Source organism: Hyperolius riggenbachi, chromosome 3, assembly GCF_040937935.1.
Source record: "Hyperolius riggenbachi isolate aHypRig1 chromosome 3, aHypRig1.pri, whole genome shotgun sequence".
Classification (NCBI taxonomy): domain Eukaryota; kingdom Metazoa; phylum Chordata; class Amphibia; order Anura; family Hyperoliidae; genus Hyperolius; species Hyperolius riggenbachi.
The window spans coordinates 179,650,424-179,665,670 of NC_090648.1; the positions used below are offsets into that span (position 1 = coordinate 179,650,424).

Genomic DNA, 15,247 nt, shown 5'->3' on the forward strand with positions numbered 1-15,247 from the left:
ATTTCTCTGAATGTAAGTCGTGACATCCATATTCTAATTATTTCTCTTGTCTGTAATTTGTTTTGTTATGTGCATTTAAGAAGCTAGATCCCCAGGAACTGATTTTTGCTTACAGTATACTAGTAATACTAGCTTTTCCAGCCTTTATCTGATCACTTTACTTACTGTATTAATAGTAGTAAAAACACCTTAAAAAAAAACAAATAACATCTAGCCTCATCTTATAAATATACCTACAAGATAGTGCTTAATATGATGCATGCTGGTAAATTTAAATTGGCATAGCCTACACTCATCACCAATTTTGGCTTCTCTATAACTCAGCAGGAAAAACTGTAACATTTAAAATGCAGAAAATGCACTGCAAGTGACTTATTTCCTATGTAGCAGTCACTTACAATGTACTTATTTGACAGCTCGGATCCCAGGGCCCATTCACACTACAAGTAGCAAAACCTCTGTGCGGATGATTTTATCGCGATAAGCACGGTAAAAATCACTGGACACCTCGCGATTCCAGCCGATCGCAATCAGCACTTTAAGCACTGTACCACCATCGCTCGAGAATCACGGCAAAATGCTGCATGCAACGCATTTGCGATTTGTTGTGGAAAGGCCTGTGATCGGTGGCAATCAGGGCAGTGCGATCACTGCCATATAACTACCATTGCACTAGCGCTTTAAAAAGCGATATCGCTTTGCCGATTAGCAGCAATCACCCGTTAATTGCTGTAGTGTGAATGGGCCTAACTGAACCCCTTACTGCCAGGTTTTTGGTCTAGTCTAACTTCTTATAGAGATTTTCAAGGTTTTCTTTATTCTTTCAAAACATCCCTTGAAAGGTAGTGACAGTCTAGCTGCCTGATCAGAGACACAGAAGGAGGCTGGCTGGTTGGCATCTTTGTATTTGCCCCTGCCAAGGCTTCTTTTGAGAACAATAAAAGAAACCTTCAGAATCCCTTGTTGATGTCCAGGACCAAAGCCTGCAAGAAATAAGTTCAGTGCTAGCAAAGTATTCACTTTTTAGATGCCGTGCATGAGTTATCTTGTAGGAGATTGCAGTGCCAACTTTGAGTATACTCCTTCTTCCCTGCAGTCCTGTGATCGACAATCACTTGATCTGTGCTGGTACAGACATTAATGGCAGAATGAATCTGTTCTCCCCCTTGCATTCGTGTTTTACCCGCTAGTGGTCAGTTTATGTTACTGCACTGCCTATTTCTTTTTCATGTTTTATTACTGCAACGTCTGTAATGTGTCTTCAACCTAATAACTGTGTAACTGGATCTACCAGACCTGACTTTGTAATATTACAGTTGATTTTTGTTTTTTAGCTGTAGTGCGTCGAGTTTTTGTTTTCGTTTTCTACACTAAATTTTTAGTGGTGTCATGCCAAATTACAGTAGAGTTAGCAATGCACTTGTTATGAAGGGAAAAAAGCAGAAAACGTAATAACGTGGGAAATGCAAGAACTTAGGCAAATGAACAGAAATTAAATCCCTAATCAGAAGTTGCCAATAGAATTTCATTATATTTATGTCATTGCACAGTTTAATGCTATGGAGGAAACAAGTGTGTGTGTCCTGCCTAAGTGTGATACTTTGTAGCAAGTTAAATAGAAATAAAATTCAATTGAATTTTTAAATAAATTGACCTAGACCACTTAGAGCAGGCCACTAAACTGTTATGATTTTTGATCATTTTTCTGACCAATTTTGCATAGAAGTAATCAGAAAATGGAGTCAGAGAAACCATTTGGAAATCCGATCAGACCTGTTGGAAATAATCGATTCAACCCATCTATCTGATGGGAAATTGCATAGTGTGTACCAGGCATTACATTTTCCAGATTATTCGTCGTAGTTCTCCTTTAAGAAGCTGGTTCATATTTTTTTTTTTAATGTTTATTAAGCTAGCTAAAGGGTGACAAATGTCGCACCTTTCATTGAAGGAGACAATTCTTTAAACAGGATGGTGGTTTATAGGTGGCTGAATATCCTCTAAAGAATTGGGTCTTAAAGGTTACCACAGCTGAACGATTTATTAATAATCATGGCATGTATTAGATGAGGTCTAATACTCAATTTCCCCCTTCTCCTCTGTCCCTCTCCGCTTTACCCTAAATTGCCGCTGCAGCTTTAGTCCTGGTCGCCTGGGTCAGGCGGTAGTGCCATCATTGTGCCGTTGTGCGCACGCACAGAGCATTCCTGGCCTGCGCACTACCGCCCGACTCGGGGACCTGGACTGAGATACGGTGGCGATTTAGGGTAAAAGAGGGGGACAGAGAAGGAATGGAAATGTTTTTAATAAATCATTCAGCGTTGGTTTCCTTTCAGCTGTAGATGTCTTGTATACGTCAAAACAAGAAGGCATTCTAACCAAGTGATCATACAGAGTGGGTATAGGACTGTGGCTGGGCTTTCCCGCATATTGCAATAGTGCATAAGTAAATAAAGTAGGCATGACTCTGTTCTACTTAGGAGGCGTTTATTGAAAGACAGAGCCTGCTTTTAACATTGATTTTGTTGACACATGAAGAGGCTCAATATGCACCCAACACATTACACAGATTTGGCAAAACTGAATGGAAAAAATGTGAAAGATTGCAGATTGCTGTAGAATGCTGCTTTCCAGCCTCCTGCTGGCAGCGTAAATATAGCTTCACAGCTTTACAGGAAAACTATAATCCTATTCACATTTCATACTGCTTGTGAAAGTAAGAGATTCCATGTTGACAGCATAAATGACATGTAGTAATACAAACAATGCTCTGACACCATCATATAAATAATATTTTAGGCAAGACATGAATTTCTCTGAGTAGGTCTCTGGAAATTGTTTAAAAACAGGTTTGCATTAGTCACCCTAAACAGATCTGCAAACCAGTAAATTACCAGATAAGCAGACTTTTGAAGGAAAACATCTCATCGTAACTCTTGGTGGCCTAAGATACATGGAAAAGCTGTCCCTTCAAACATGGCCTTGCTGTGCTTAATCCATAGTTCTCAAAGGTGTAGATGGCCGGCATCAGCACTGTTACCCGACATTGATTGTGTATTATACCAGAAGTGAATGGGGAGTTCAGCCAGTAGACTAATTTGTTTGTTTACATTTTTCTTTATACTTATACTGATTTGAAATGTGGGAAATACTCGGAACATAAAGTACAAAATCTTAAAGGACAACTGTAGCAAGAGTGATATGGAGGCTGCCATGTTTATTTCCTGTTGAGCAATACCAGTTGCCTAGCAGCTCTGCTGATCTATTTGGCTGCAGTAGTGTCTTCATAACACCAGAAACAAGTATGCAGCTAATCTTGTCAGATCTGGCAATAATGACAGAAACACCTGATATGCTGCATGCTTGTTCATGGTCTATGGCTAAAAGTATTAGAGGCAGGGGATCTGCAGGACAGCCAGGCAATGGTTATTGATTAAAAGGAAATAAATATGGCAGCCTCCATATCCCTCTCGCTTCAGTTGTCCTTTGAGCTGAATATCTACCACAAAGACCACAGACGATGTATAGGGGGATATGTGGCGCTAAAGATGCAGTGAACTATCGTTCTCCGATCCATCTTCTGCAATTGCGTATCATGGGGACAAACGACAGGTGTGAATGTGACGTTAACTGATCGGAGTATTTAGCGGGTGAGTCAGTGGAGATCAGAACGATTGTCCACGATTGGATCGGTCATCACAGTCGTGATCACAGTTGGTCATCACAGCAAACGATTAGCACATGATTAACTTTTGTTAAACAATGTTACGTTATATAGTGCAAACGGTCATTTGTTAACTATTTGGTGCAAAAATCTTGTGGTGGTGATGAGCCTTAAGAGCAGATGCTTTAATACCTTACAGGCCGCTGTCTACAATCTTTGTCACTTAGTTGTAGGTGACAGACGAGACGCTTGTTCCCTGCCATTCAGTCTTCCGTCTCATGCGTCATTTCCCCTGTATCACCACAAGCACTACAGCCAGCTGGCGCTCAGCCTATGATGTGGATACTATAGAGATTTATAGAAATGGTGATCTTTGACACCTCTAAGGTGAAAAAACTCTCTATTTTTAAAATGCTGTACTAGTAAAAAAAACAATTATCTTTACAATTATTTCCCTTCAAAGAGTTACTCCAGTTAATAAGATTTTGTTAATATATATACTGTACATATACTGTTAGTATTTTCAGTCTGATTTGCCTCCTTAAAACAGAAGGAAACTTGCAATAATTCAGCTTTAAGTGAAGATCTGTGGTTACCCACAATGCACCACTACTGAATATGCAAATGATCTCATTATGCCCCTGTAGCCAGGCTAGCATCCAGAACCGCTGGTGTATAGTATTTACATACACATTCATTTTAGGTTTTAAAGTGAAATTACACTGTAGCAGAGTGGAAAAAAATGCTGTCCAAAGAGTCTAGCTATTTTTGGCGAACATTACCATAATTTCTAAGTAGCATATAGGGCTTATGAAATAGCCAACAAAGAGTCCACTCAACATCCAGGATAATAGCAGAGATATATCAGGCACATGGTTGTGGTGGGTGATGTGAGGGCAATGCTGTTATGCAGTACCTTGACTTTTGGGTGTGTAAGGAGCTGGGGTAGTGCTAACCAAAACTAAGGAGCTCATAGTGCTTCAGGCTCCTCGGCATTCTGGCCGGATGTCCCAGTTATATAATCCTGTAGATGAGGACCATCAGAGAGAGTGTAGAAAGGGTTTTTGGAGAGTGGGGGTGTGCAGTTAGGCCCGGACTGCTGAACTGTGCGCTTGTCGGCCAGTTTAATCTCCTGATGCTGATCGCGAGCGCCTTTCGGCTACAATGTCACGCAGCTGAATGGCAGTGTTTGTAACGCCATGTGTGTAAGTGTTTGGCAAAAATAGCAACTTGCCATGTCTGAGCGTAGCTCTTTAGGGAGTTGCCTCTGCAATGCCTGTGCAAGCCAGTGAATTCACCCCCTTCAGCCTCCCATACAAAAGGAACCTTAGTTAATTTTCAGGAAATGAGGGTGGGGGTTAGTAGTAGTTTCAACAATTTGAGTTACACATCAGGAACAGGCATGCAGCCTGCAGAAGAACAGCACCAGATCTACATTATTGTTCGGGGTTAAGGAGGAGCTGTCAGCCATACTTTCTCAGGAAAAAAAAAACAAATATAAGTAGATAAATACTTGCTCTACTTACATAACTTATGTATTGCACTGTCCACGTTATGATTCCTGTGAATTTTATAAAGGAAAAGTAGAGAATCCTATTGTAGACAGTGTCCATATTTACTGTGGCTATTTTGAAGCCAGTCGTGATGTAATATCTGCCCTTAGTCTCCTCTGCCTCATTTGCCCGCCCTTCCCTATAGAAAGTGCATTGTTTCAGCCTGAGAAATTTTGGCCAATCAGAGAGGAACAGAGGTGTGGGAGGGGAAAACAGGAGGGAAAGAGACTTCAGCCAATCAGGCTGCATTAGTTAAATCTGAGGGGAAATAAAGAAGCAAAAAAAAAGACAACCCAGCATGCCCTGCAACTTCTCTTTTGTGTACCAAATGTTCTGTGTACCAAATAAGAGTCAGGTAAACTGGGGAATGATAATTTATCAACAAGAAAAGTAATAGTGAATTTAACTTTTGGATTGCCTGATTATCATCCTTATTACTTGTTTACCAGATAAAAATAAAGAATTGATTTTTTATTTTATGCCCGACAGTTACTCTTTAAAGGGTGTTAAAGGCAGATAATCCGTACAGAAGTCAAGTTAGAAGAATCTTTTAAGAAAAGTCAGGAATGTTACCTTCTAGATTCCTCTCACTTGAGGATTTTTTTTTAAACTAAATTTGCCTACTTTTATTAATCTTCTTTTCTGAATGTTATTATTTCCTAGCATCTGTCACAACACAGGATTTTGTATAAATATCATCACATCACTAACACAGCGAATAATGGAATGTAAACATGAATTCCATGCTTGGAAAGCATTCTATATGATAAGTTGTGCATTTTTTCCTCTTTGTAAATAGATGAGCTCTTATTCTAATGCTGCACTTACAAGGGAACGCACCATTTGCTTTGATCATGACAAAAAAATAGATGTATTTCCTCCCTGAGTTTCAGAGCCTTGCAGCTCTAGTTACGGATGTCTCCCCATTCCTCCAGGGAATGCGGATGTGGCTTTTAGTGTACTTATATCTTGAGGTCAGGCTTTGGAACGCTATTGGATTTAGGTCACAAGATTTGAACAGCAAAATATAGCAATTTTTAAGACTTGGGAATAACAAGTGCACTTTACTTATTTATATACATTAGCAACTGTACAACTATGAATGAGACTCATATGAGTTGTTGGGTTTTGTGTGATTACAGGAACTTGGCTTATCACAGAAAGTTATGCAACTTGTTCATTTAAAAAAAACAAAAAAAAACACACTTCACTACTGAGGTTGTTTCACAGTTCAGCACAACTCTGATTACTTTGGCAATACTTGTATCACTACTTATATCACCTAAATTATCTATATATATTTTTTAGGACTAATTAGGCTTTTTGTGGGTGATTTTTTTTTTTTTTTTTTTTTTGTAGTAATTACCGGTACCTTATTTTCTATGCATTTCAAAGGGAAAAATAAAGAAAAAATGAATGTTCGTTCATAGTAGCTTTAACAAAAACAGTTCTATAGCACATTAAACACACACCATTTTATCTGTCCATATCTCCTGTTTATTAAAACGTTTCATTTGTGTTGAACATGTAAGAGGTACGGGCCCATATGCAATTCACTTATTCTCCTGAGTTTTCTCCTCTGTGATATTTTCATACCTTGTCATAAAGTGCTTTTTAACTACTTGCCGACTGCTCCACGCCAATTAGTGTGAGCAGTGTGGCAGCGCCAGGAACGTTCCACGGCGATTGGCGTGAACGGCTGTCCATGGGGCTAGCAGGAGATTGCGCGCACGCTGCTGATTGGCTGGCGGGAGGAGGGAGAGACAGGGTAAAGTATAAAAAAAAAGAAAAAAGGGAAAGAAATTTATTTTAAAAATAGTAAAATAAATATTTATAAAAAACAAACAAACACTGGGGGGGCGATCAGACCCCACCAACAGAGAGCTCTGTTGGTTGGGAGAAAAGGGGGGAGGAATCACTTGTGCGCTGAGTTATATGGTCCTGCAGCTTGGCCTTAAAGCTGCAGTGGCCAATTTTAAGAAAAAGTGCCTGGTCTTTGGGGGGTTAACACTGCGGTCCTCAAGTGGTTAAACCACCAACGAGCAAGTAAATACTCAAAATAATTTGAATAGTTATTTTCAGGGCTGTGGAGTCGGAGTCGTGGAGTCGGGCAATTTTGGGTGCCTGGAGTCGGAGTCGGGAAAAAATGCACCGACTCCGACTCCGACTCCTAATGAATTTGTAACTGTAATTAAAATAGAAAATATGATAAAATGTTCTATTTCTCAGATAATAGTCATTAAAAATAATGTATATATACAGTATATATACAGTAATAGCTGTGCTTAGTTCACAAAAATGAAATAAACCAATCAAAATTAGTTACTTGTGCCGCTTCAATAAAGCAGTCCCCGTATTTTTAAGGTCAGATTGTGACTGTATATATGATGTGTACACAGGAATCTCTTATATATACTAAATAACATCTATGCTGTAAGAATAAAGCCTGATGTGTAGCTGTGTCACTAATAGAGATGGTCAACGAGATGGAAATAATTCTGCATTGATGCTGATTTATGCAGATGTATGCACTCCCTTTGCTGATGAAATAAAATAATTTGATATGTTATTAAAATTTGGTTTGGTGATTACAAATTAAAGGGTAACTGAGACGGATGAAAAGTAAAGTTTTATACATACCTGGGGCTTCCTCCAGCCCCCTTCAGGCTAATCAGTCCCTCACTGTCCTCCACCACCCGGATCTTCTGCTATGAGTCCTGGTAATTCAGCCAGTCAGCGCTGTCCGGCCGCATGCCGCTCCCACAGCCAGGAACATTCTGCACCTGCGCAATAGTGCTGCACAGGTGTAGTATGCTCCTGGCGGCGGAGTGTGTGCATGCGCACTACGCTTGACTGGCTCAAGTACCTGGACTCATAGCAGAAGATCCAGGTGGTGGAGGAGGACAACGAGGGACTGATTATCCTGAAGGCGGCTGGAGGAAGCCCCAGGTATGTATAAAACTTTAATTTCATCTGTCTCAGGTTTACTTTGTTACACAGTAGTACTATACTCTACATATGCACTCCCCACAGAGCTGCAGGGAATCCACTGAGAATGCTGTGCACATTAAACACAGAGGTGTTGTCTGTTTACAATCTGCTCACATTCTTACATGCACCCACACTTGATACATGTTCTTTGTTCCGGTTGTACCTTTTACAAGTACTCTTACCAAGGACTAGTTTTAGTCTAAAGGGAATAAATATAGTAGTCTACATATCCTTCTCACTTCAGTTGTCTTGTAAAATTCCTAAGCGTTGGCAGTTAAGAGACGAATTTCATGTTACATACTTTTAATCAACAAAATTGTAATATGCAAATTAGAGGAGTCGGAGTCGTGGAGTCGGAGTCGGTGGAATCCTAAAATGAGGAGTCGGAGTCGGAGTCGGTGGATTTTTGGACCGACTCCACAGCCCTGGTTATTTTTCACCAACCTTTGAGTACTTTTTCAATTGTAAAATGCTTAAAAGTTATCTTTAAGAGAAGATGAAAATTATCTCCTAGGAGATAACTCAGGAGAAAAAGGTAATTGCATATGGGCCACAGACTCTATACTTTACTCACTGCTGCCTCTTTCTTCTCCTGCAATGTTTATTTTACACATTTATTTTCTAGTTCTGCTGTTAAATTCCTGGAGGGGAGGAGGTGGGTTTGCTGTCATTCCATTTCATTCCAGAGGAATGAATTGTGCTATCTAGGATTTTATGGAGAGGAGTGTGCAGTGACTTATTTTCACGTCCTCGGGTAGGAAGTAAATGGATAAGGCGAATGTAATTCATATATAATTTGTTCCAGCTTCATTGGGAAACTTTTTAAAGAATTAGCAGAAGATTAAAGAGAAGAGACCACTACTAAAATACATTTCTCCCTTCAGTGGTCTTAGTTTTGTTGATTGAACTTAGAGGGTCATATGCAATTCACTTTTTTTCTCCTATGTTTTCTCCTAGTTGATGATTTTTTATCTTCTGTTTAAAACAACGTTTTTAGCACTCTGCAATTGAAAAAGTACCAAAAATTTGGTGAAAAAGTACTGTCAAAATTATTCTGAGTACTTTCTTGCTTGCTGGTGGCTTAAAAGGCATTTTCTTGCCTAAGGTGTGGAAATATATTGCCTAGGAGAGAACTTAGAAGAAATGGTGACAAATGAGTATCTAGTTCCCTCATTAATTCTCATTATTTAAAGTGTAACTCAAGTTATAACTTTCAGAGTGGCAAGGTGGGGGTGGGGGATTTATACCAAACAGTACAACCAGTAGAGACAACAAGTCTAGGAAAAACTGGTCACATGATTAGTATTTTTGAGTAAAGACAGCAATTTGATTACAATTCTCAAATGTGAACAATTTCTGGAAAGAGTAGATCTGCAAATCTTGAAAAATGGTCATATGCTTTAAAGCATTCGGGTCTCACTGCCTGAATATCCTTGGTGAAATCCAATAAAATATATATTTGGTGCCTGGTTGTACTGAAGGTCAGTTTATAATTGATTTTTTAATAAACTGGAATATCTTAAGAGTTACTAAAGTATGGGTGTTTTGTTCCTGGACACATTCAACTCATGTGCTACTTCAGTGTATACCATATTTACCCTATTTAGCCATGTCCATGCCAGTTTTGGAGGCAGAGATTTCCTTTTAAACAATGCAGATTGCCTGGCTGTCCAGGTAATCCTCTGTCTCTAATCTTAGCCATAGACCCTGAGCAAGCATGCCAATTAGATGTCTCTGATGGAAATTTGACTGGAATAGCCACATGCTTGCTACAGGTGTTTGATTCAGACACAACTGCAGCCAAAGAGATCAGCAGGACTGCCTGGCAACTGGTATTGTTAAAAAGGAAATACATCTGGCAGCCTTTATATCCTCTCACCTCAGGTGCACTTTAATTAGACTCTGCAGTATAGAATAAGTACGGTTTCATTATGGAGCAAACCATTGTTTCACAGTTCTGACTCCCTCAGCTATGGCAGAGCTAAGTAGTGTGGTCATGCAAAGATACTATGTTTTTCCATGTGTGCCTGTTGGAGATGGTTATGTTTCACAGTTCTGACTCTTACAGCTATTGCTGAGCTAAGTAGCGTGGCCATGCAAAGATACTATGTAATTCCATGTGTGCTTGTTGGAGATGGAGGGTTAGGTTTCACAGTTCTGACTCTTACAGCTATGGCATGAAATAGTGTGGCCATGCAAAGATACTATGTTATTCCCTGTGTGCCTGTTGGAGGTAGAGGGTTACGTTTCTGTGTAACTGCAAAACGTGTGACATTTGAATGTAATGATAGATGAAAAAATACTACTTGTGCTAGCAGGGCTGATTATATTTTGTAATTTTTACTAGTAAGCCATGCAAATACTTCCTATATACCAATGTGATACTGATTTATTGATTTTGTCTTTTTCCAGGAACTTGAAGACCTCAGGAAACAAAGTGAAGTCATCCCACAGCTGATGATGGAATGTGAAGCTGTAACTGAGAAGCTGCAGGTAAGTGATGTAACCAGCATCCATCATTGAAGACCTCTGGGCCTGCAGAGCTTTCTGTAGTTATCCATTCGTATATGACATTCATAGCTTAGAAATGTGCACTTTGTTGTGGAGGGCAGCTAATACTCCTTGCAAAATAGGAAAACTTTGTGCATTGCTAAGCAAGCCTGAATTAATCTTTTCTCCACTCCATCTCCATCTGCCATGCTCTAAATAACATCACTTTACTAGAGCACAGTGTCACCTCCCCTTGCTGGCCTGAGCTGCAGGATCTGCTTTTACTATTGCATGAGGGTTACCATCTTGCTTTTCTGCAATGCAGGCAAGGACTACAAAATGCGGGTTGATAGCTGGTGCAGACACTGAAGGGTTATTTCTGTCTGCTGCTCCCCTGGTAGAAGTAAGTTTTATAAGGGGCAAATCAAGGCTAGACAGTCCTTTACTGCTGTCGACTTCAGAGAGATTCAACAAAGAAAAATTTTGTAATGAAGAGAATTTCAGCTGTGCAAAAAAAAAGAATGAATGTATGGCATCTTGTTTTTGAGGTCTTCTTGGCCATAGCTTTTGTCTGCAATATAACTCCTGGATTCCAGTACATTTTGATGCAGACATGTTAAATTCAAATCTAAGGAATTGAAATCACACCTTTATCTTTGGCCCACACTTTGAGCTGTCTCCATTATGGTGCTACCAGGATGTTGCTGCTCCCATTTTTGTGTTTCTATCTATTACTGTACTTCGCCAATCATAGTAACCCCATTATTGTATTTTCTCCAACCCATTATAGTTTTATAGAGCATACTATTAATATTAAAAGGAACACTCATAGGGTAACGCTAATGAAATCAGTGGCACTAAGAGAAGGAACACTTTCTGGACCACTTTAATGAAAGTAGCAGCAACAGTAGCTACTATAAAGGGGGGATCACTAGTAAAAACACTATGGGAGGCATTATACTAGGGGGAGAACTAACATGGCACTATAATTAGGGTGCACGTTGGGGGCATTACAAGCAAGGGGAAGGAGCTCAGCTGAAGAAATACAAAAAAATAGGATACAGTAATGGCAAGAGCATAAGTGGGGGTACTATAAAATTAGACAGAGCACTATAAAGGGCGGCAGCATAATGATATAAGAGCACTATGAAGGGAAAAAAAGCACTGGGGGGAGCAGGGGGCCTGATGGGGGCACATCAGCTTGCACGGGTGCTGGAGTCTGGCCTGGTTTCCTTTTGTGACTTTTGTGACAAAGTGGTCCTTGTGAGACCACAACCTGTTTACTGGATGTTATTTATTAAATAAAAACGTATGACTGAAGTCGTGCTTGCTGGATTTACTTTTTCTTGGCTTGCATCGGATGGCGCCATCCACTGCCCAGCTTATAGCATCCCGCTTGTTAGCATACACTGCAGATATTTGCAGACACTCATTTGTACCTTCATATTGCAGAAGCTGGGACACTTTGGAGGTGCACTGCGATGGTGAGTCAAATTCTGGATAGTCTGGGGGCCTCCTGAAAGCTGGTACAAAAGTTTGTGATGTGTGCCATGTGCCCACTTTTGGACATGTCCAGGGGTACCTTAATAGAAATCACCAAGTAACGTTAGGGTTCTGTGAACTGGGAAAGGAAGTCTGACGTGTGCACTGCTCACCATCCAGCTCATCTATATTGAGTTTTATGTACAAAAGATGGGTGGAATATTGTGTAGGTCACTATGGTGGCACAGCTTACCTTACATACAAATGTAGACCTTTAGTCAACTCTTAGCATTAATTTGAGATCCACTTAATAAACAAATAGGAGGCCGAGTGGTGGGGTTGGGATTGTGTCTGAATAGGTGTACAGGAAAAAAAAAACTATTACTTATTTCTAAATTGGTAAATGAAAATGTGAGAAGTAATAAGGGTAAAGTCTTTATAGTATATCAAGGTAGCCTTGGACTTGATATGAAGGATCCTACTGCAGATGACTGTATGCTAATTCTCATTCTTACACCTGCTGGTCCTAGTGTTCAACAACATGTGTACTAGTGTGCGTATGCATACTGTGGGCCACTGTCTTTTGATGGTGAAACCTAATGCTTGCACCCGTGATCCCCGAGTACCAGACTATGTGGTGACTCACATGGTTTTGGCATGGGTGGGTGGAGTGTGCAGATGCATATGCTGCCTGTGGGGATGCATGTTGGTCTCCTCAAATTGAGAGCATAAAAGGCATCTCCCCTCAGTGGCCCATATGCAATTTTAATTTTCCTCTGAGTTTTCTCCCAGGAGATAATTTTCATATTCATATAGTTTAAAATAACTTTTAAGCATTTTACAATTGAAAGAATACATACGTTGATGAAAATGTACTATCCAAATGATTGAATATTTTCTTGCTTGCTGGAGGGTTAATAGGCATTTTATGGCAAAGTATGAAAATATCACCAAGGAGATAACTCAGGAGAAAAACTTTAATTGCATATGGGCCTGTGCCTTCTGTTGTTTTTTTGACCAAGTCTGTCTGATTGCTTCTTACCTTGACTTCCACTATGTTGTTGACCAAGCCTGCCTGATTGCCAGCTACCCAGACTTTAGCCCGTACTAGTTACCGTACTTCCCTAGCTTCTTTGAGTCTTCTTGTTCTACTGGGGTAATCTCCGGGTCCACAACCTGGTAATCACTAGCAGCAAAGTAATGTGCTGCCCACTAGGGGCAGTTGCATAATGACTCTTGTGGATTGCCCTGGTGAAGACCAGTGCCTACTTAGACATGGCATTCTGGAGTGCACATGGTCACTACTTGTGCCAGGGTCAACATGTATCCACTGTGATAACACTAATGCACTCACACTGCACAACCCTATTTCACTCACCTTTTAGCAACCTGTGCTATGGTCAGGTGCGATCCAGGTAAGAGTTACAAATATGTACAGTTAGGTCCATAAATAGATGACTTGCCCACACCTGTAAGTCACTTGTCCAATTATTTTTGAGTCCCAGAAATGAAGATTGTGTTAAAAAAAATTCTTTAGTTTCCTCAAATGTTTATGTAATTATTTTTCCACCCCACTGAATTAAAGCTAAAAGTCTGCTGTTCAAATGCATCTGAGTTGTTTCATTTAAAAGTCATTGAGGTAGCATAAAGAACCAAAATTCGAAAAACAAAAAGTTGTGTGCCCAAATATTTATGGACCTAACTGTAACAGATTATAAATCAATTTTAATGAATCCAGTTCAGTATTGGTAGATCAGAGGCACTGGAGTGTTCGGCAGTGATGGATGATAAATAAAGCTTGCTTTCTTCCATGAAGCTGCAGATTGCACATCAGGCCTCAGGGCCTTTCATCAGCCCTTTGCCTTGTGGTTCCCACTCTTGTTCCTACTAGCCTGAAACTAGCTGTGCTCATCCAACACCCGCAGATGAACACATGCAGCTGCTATACACAAAATGCATGCTTGTGCCCTGTTCTCCCATCACTCTGGCTGGTCTGTGCTAGGGTTCCCAAATTTCCATCGATTTTTCCACTCTTCTCATCTGCAACATGTACAAAATATAAAGCAAGTTCCATCAGGGAATCTCAATAACCTACATAGCGGAGCCAGATGGTATCTGTGTCGGCAGTCTAATTGTTAGCTGATTATGCTGTGTGTCTTGTATGTATAGCTTTACACCTAACGATTTTCGCGCCGATATACAGCAGATTCGATCACTGAGATCGAATCTGCTGTGAAATCGTTGCGCAAATGCTGACAGAACAATCAATTTCTGTCCGAAATCAATTGTTTCCGTCGATCCATCCGTGCAGAAGATTTTGCTCGATCACCGGCGGGTCGGGAGTGCGTAGATAGCAGCGTTTGAATGCCCGACGACCGACGCTAGCGGCAACACATTACCTGTTCCGGCCGGCGCGACTCCCCTGGTCTCCGCTGTCTTATTCTCCACGCTAGGCTCCGTGTCTGGCTGGCTTGGTTTCACTGAACTTCCTGTCTCTGCAAGAAGTTTAAACAGTAGAGCGCCCTCTACTGTTTAAACTTCCCCCAGCAGGAAGTTCAGTGAAGCCAGCCGGACCCGGAGACCAGCGCGGAGAAGAAGACAGCAGAGACCGGGGGAGTCGCGCCGGCCGGAACAGGTAATGTATGCAGCAGGGGCAGCGGCAGCTTCACAGATTGTGATTGGTTTCATGCTGGAATCAAATCACAATCTGTTTGCAGTAAAGGCAGCCATACGATCGCTCTCTGATCAGATTCGATCAGAGAGGGATCTATCTGTTGGTCGATCTGATGGCAAATCGACCAGTATATGGCTACTGTAAGGCTAACATAGTGTGCTAATCGTATATAAACCAGAGATTTACTTTGGCAGCCCCTTGTCACTTTGTACTTGCACAGCCACTTTTGCAAGACACGTCTGGGACATTTAGACCCACAGAATCAATAAGACAGTACCAAATTATTCCAGTATTTTTATTCAGCAAAATTCCCTTCCTATTTTTAACTAAATCAGATTCTGATGACATAATCTTTCTTTTTTTTTTAGTAGATCCTTGTTTATTTAAACATTA

The 15,247-nt window shown here is 40.5% G+C and overlaps 1 protein-coding gene across 3 annotated transcripts in view; it reads left to right on the plus strand.

Annotated features, from left to right (window-relative positions):
* HOMER2 (homer scaffold protein 2) overlaps positions 1–15,247 on the plus strand; it is a 225,916-nt gene that overhangs the window by 183,975 nt on the left and 26,694 nt on the right. For 2 of the 3 annotated variants that reach the window (XM_068275365.1, XM_068275367.1), the window contains one exon: positions 10,621–10,701. In XM_068275365.1, the coding sequence (XP_068131466.1) occupies positions 10,621–10,701 (81 nt within the window). Of the gene's footprint in view, positions 1–10,620; positions 10,702–12,150; positions 12,183–15,247 lie in introns of all 3 variants that reach the window. The other variant, XM_068275366.1, reaches the window with a different exon arrangement.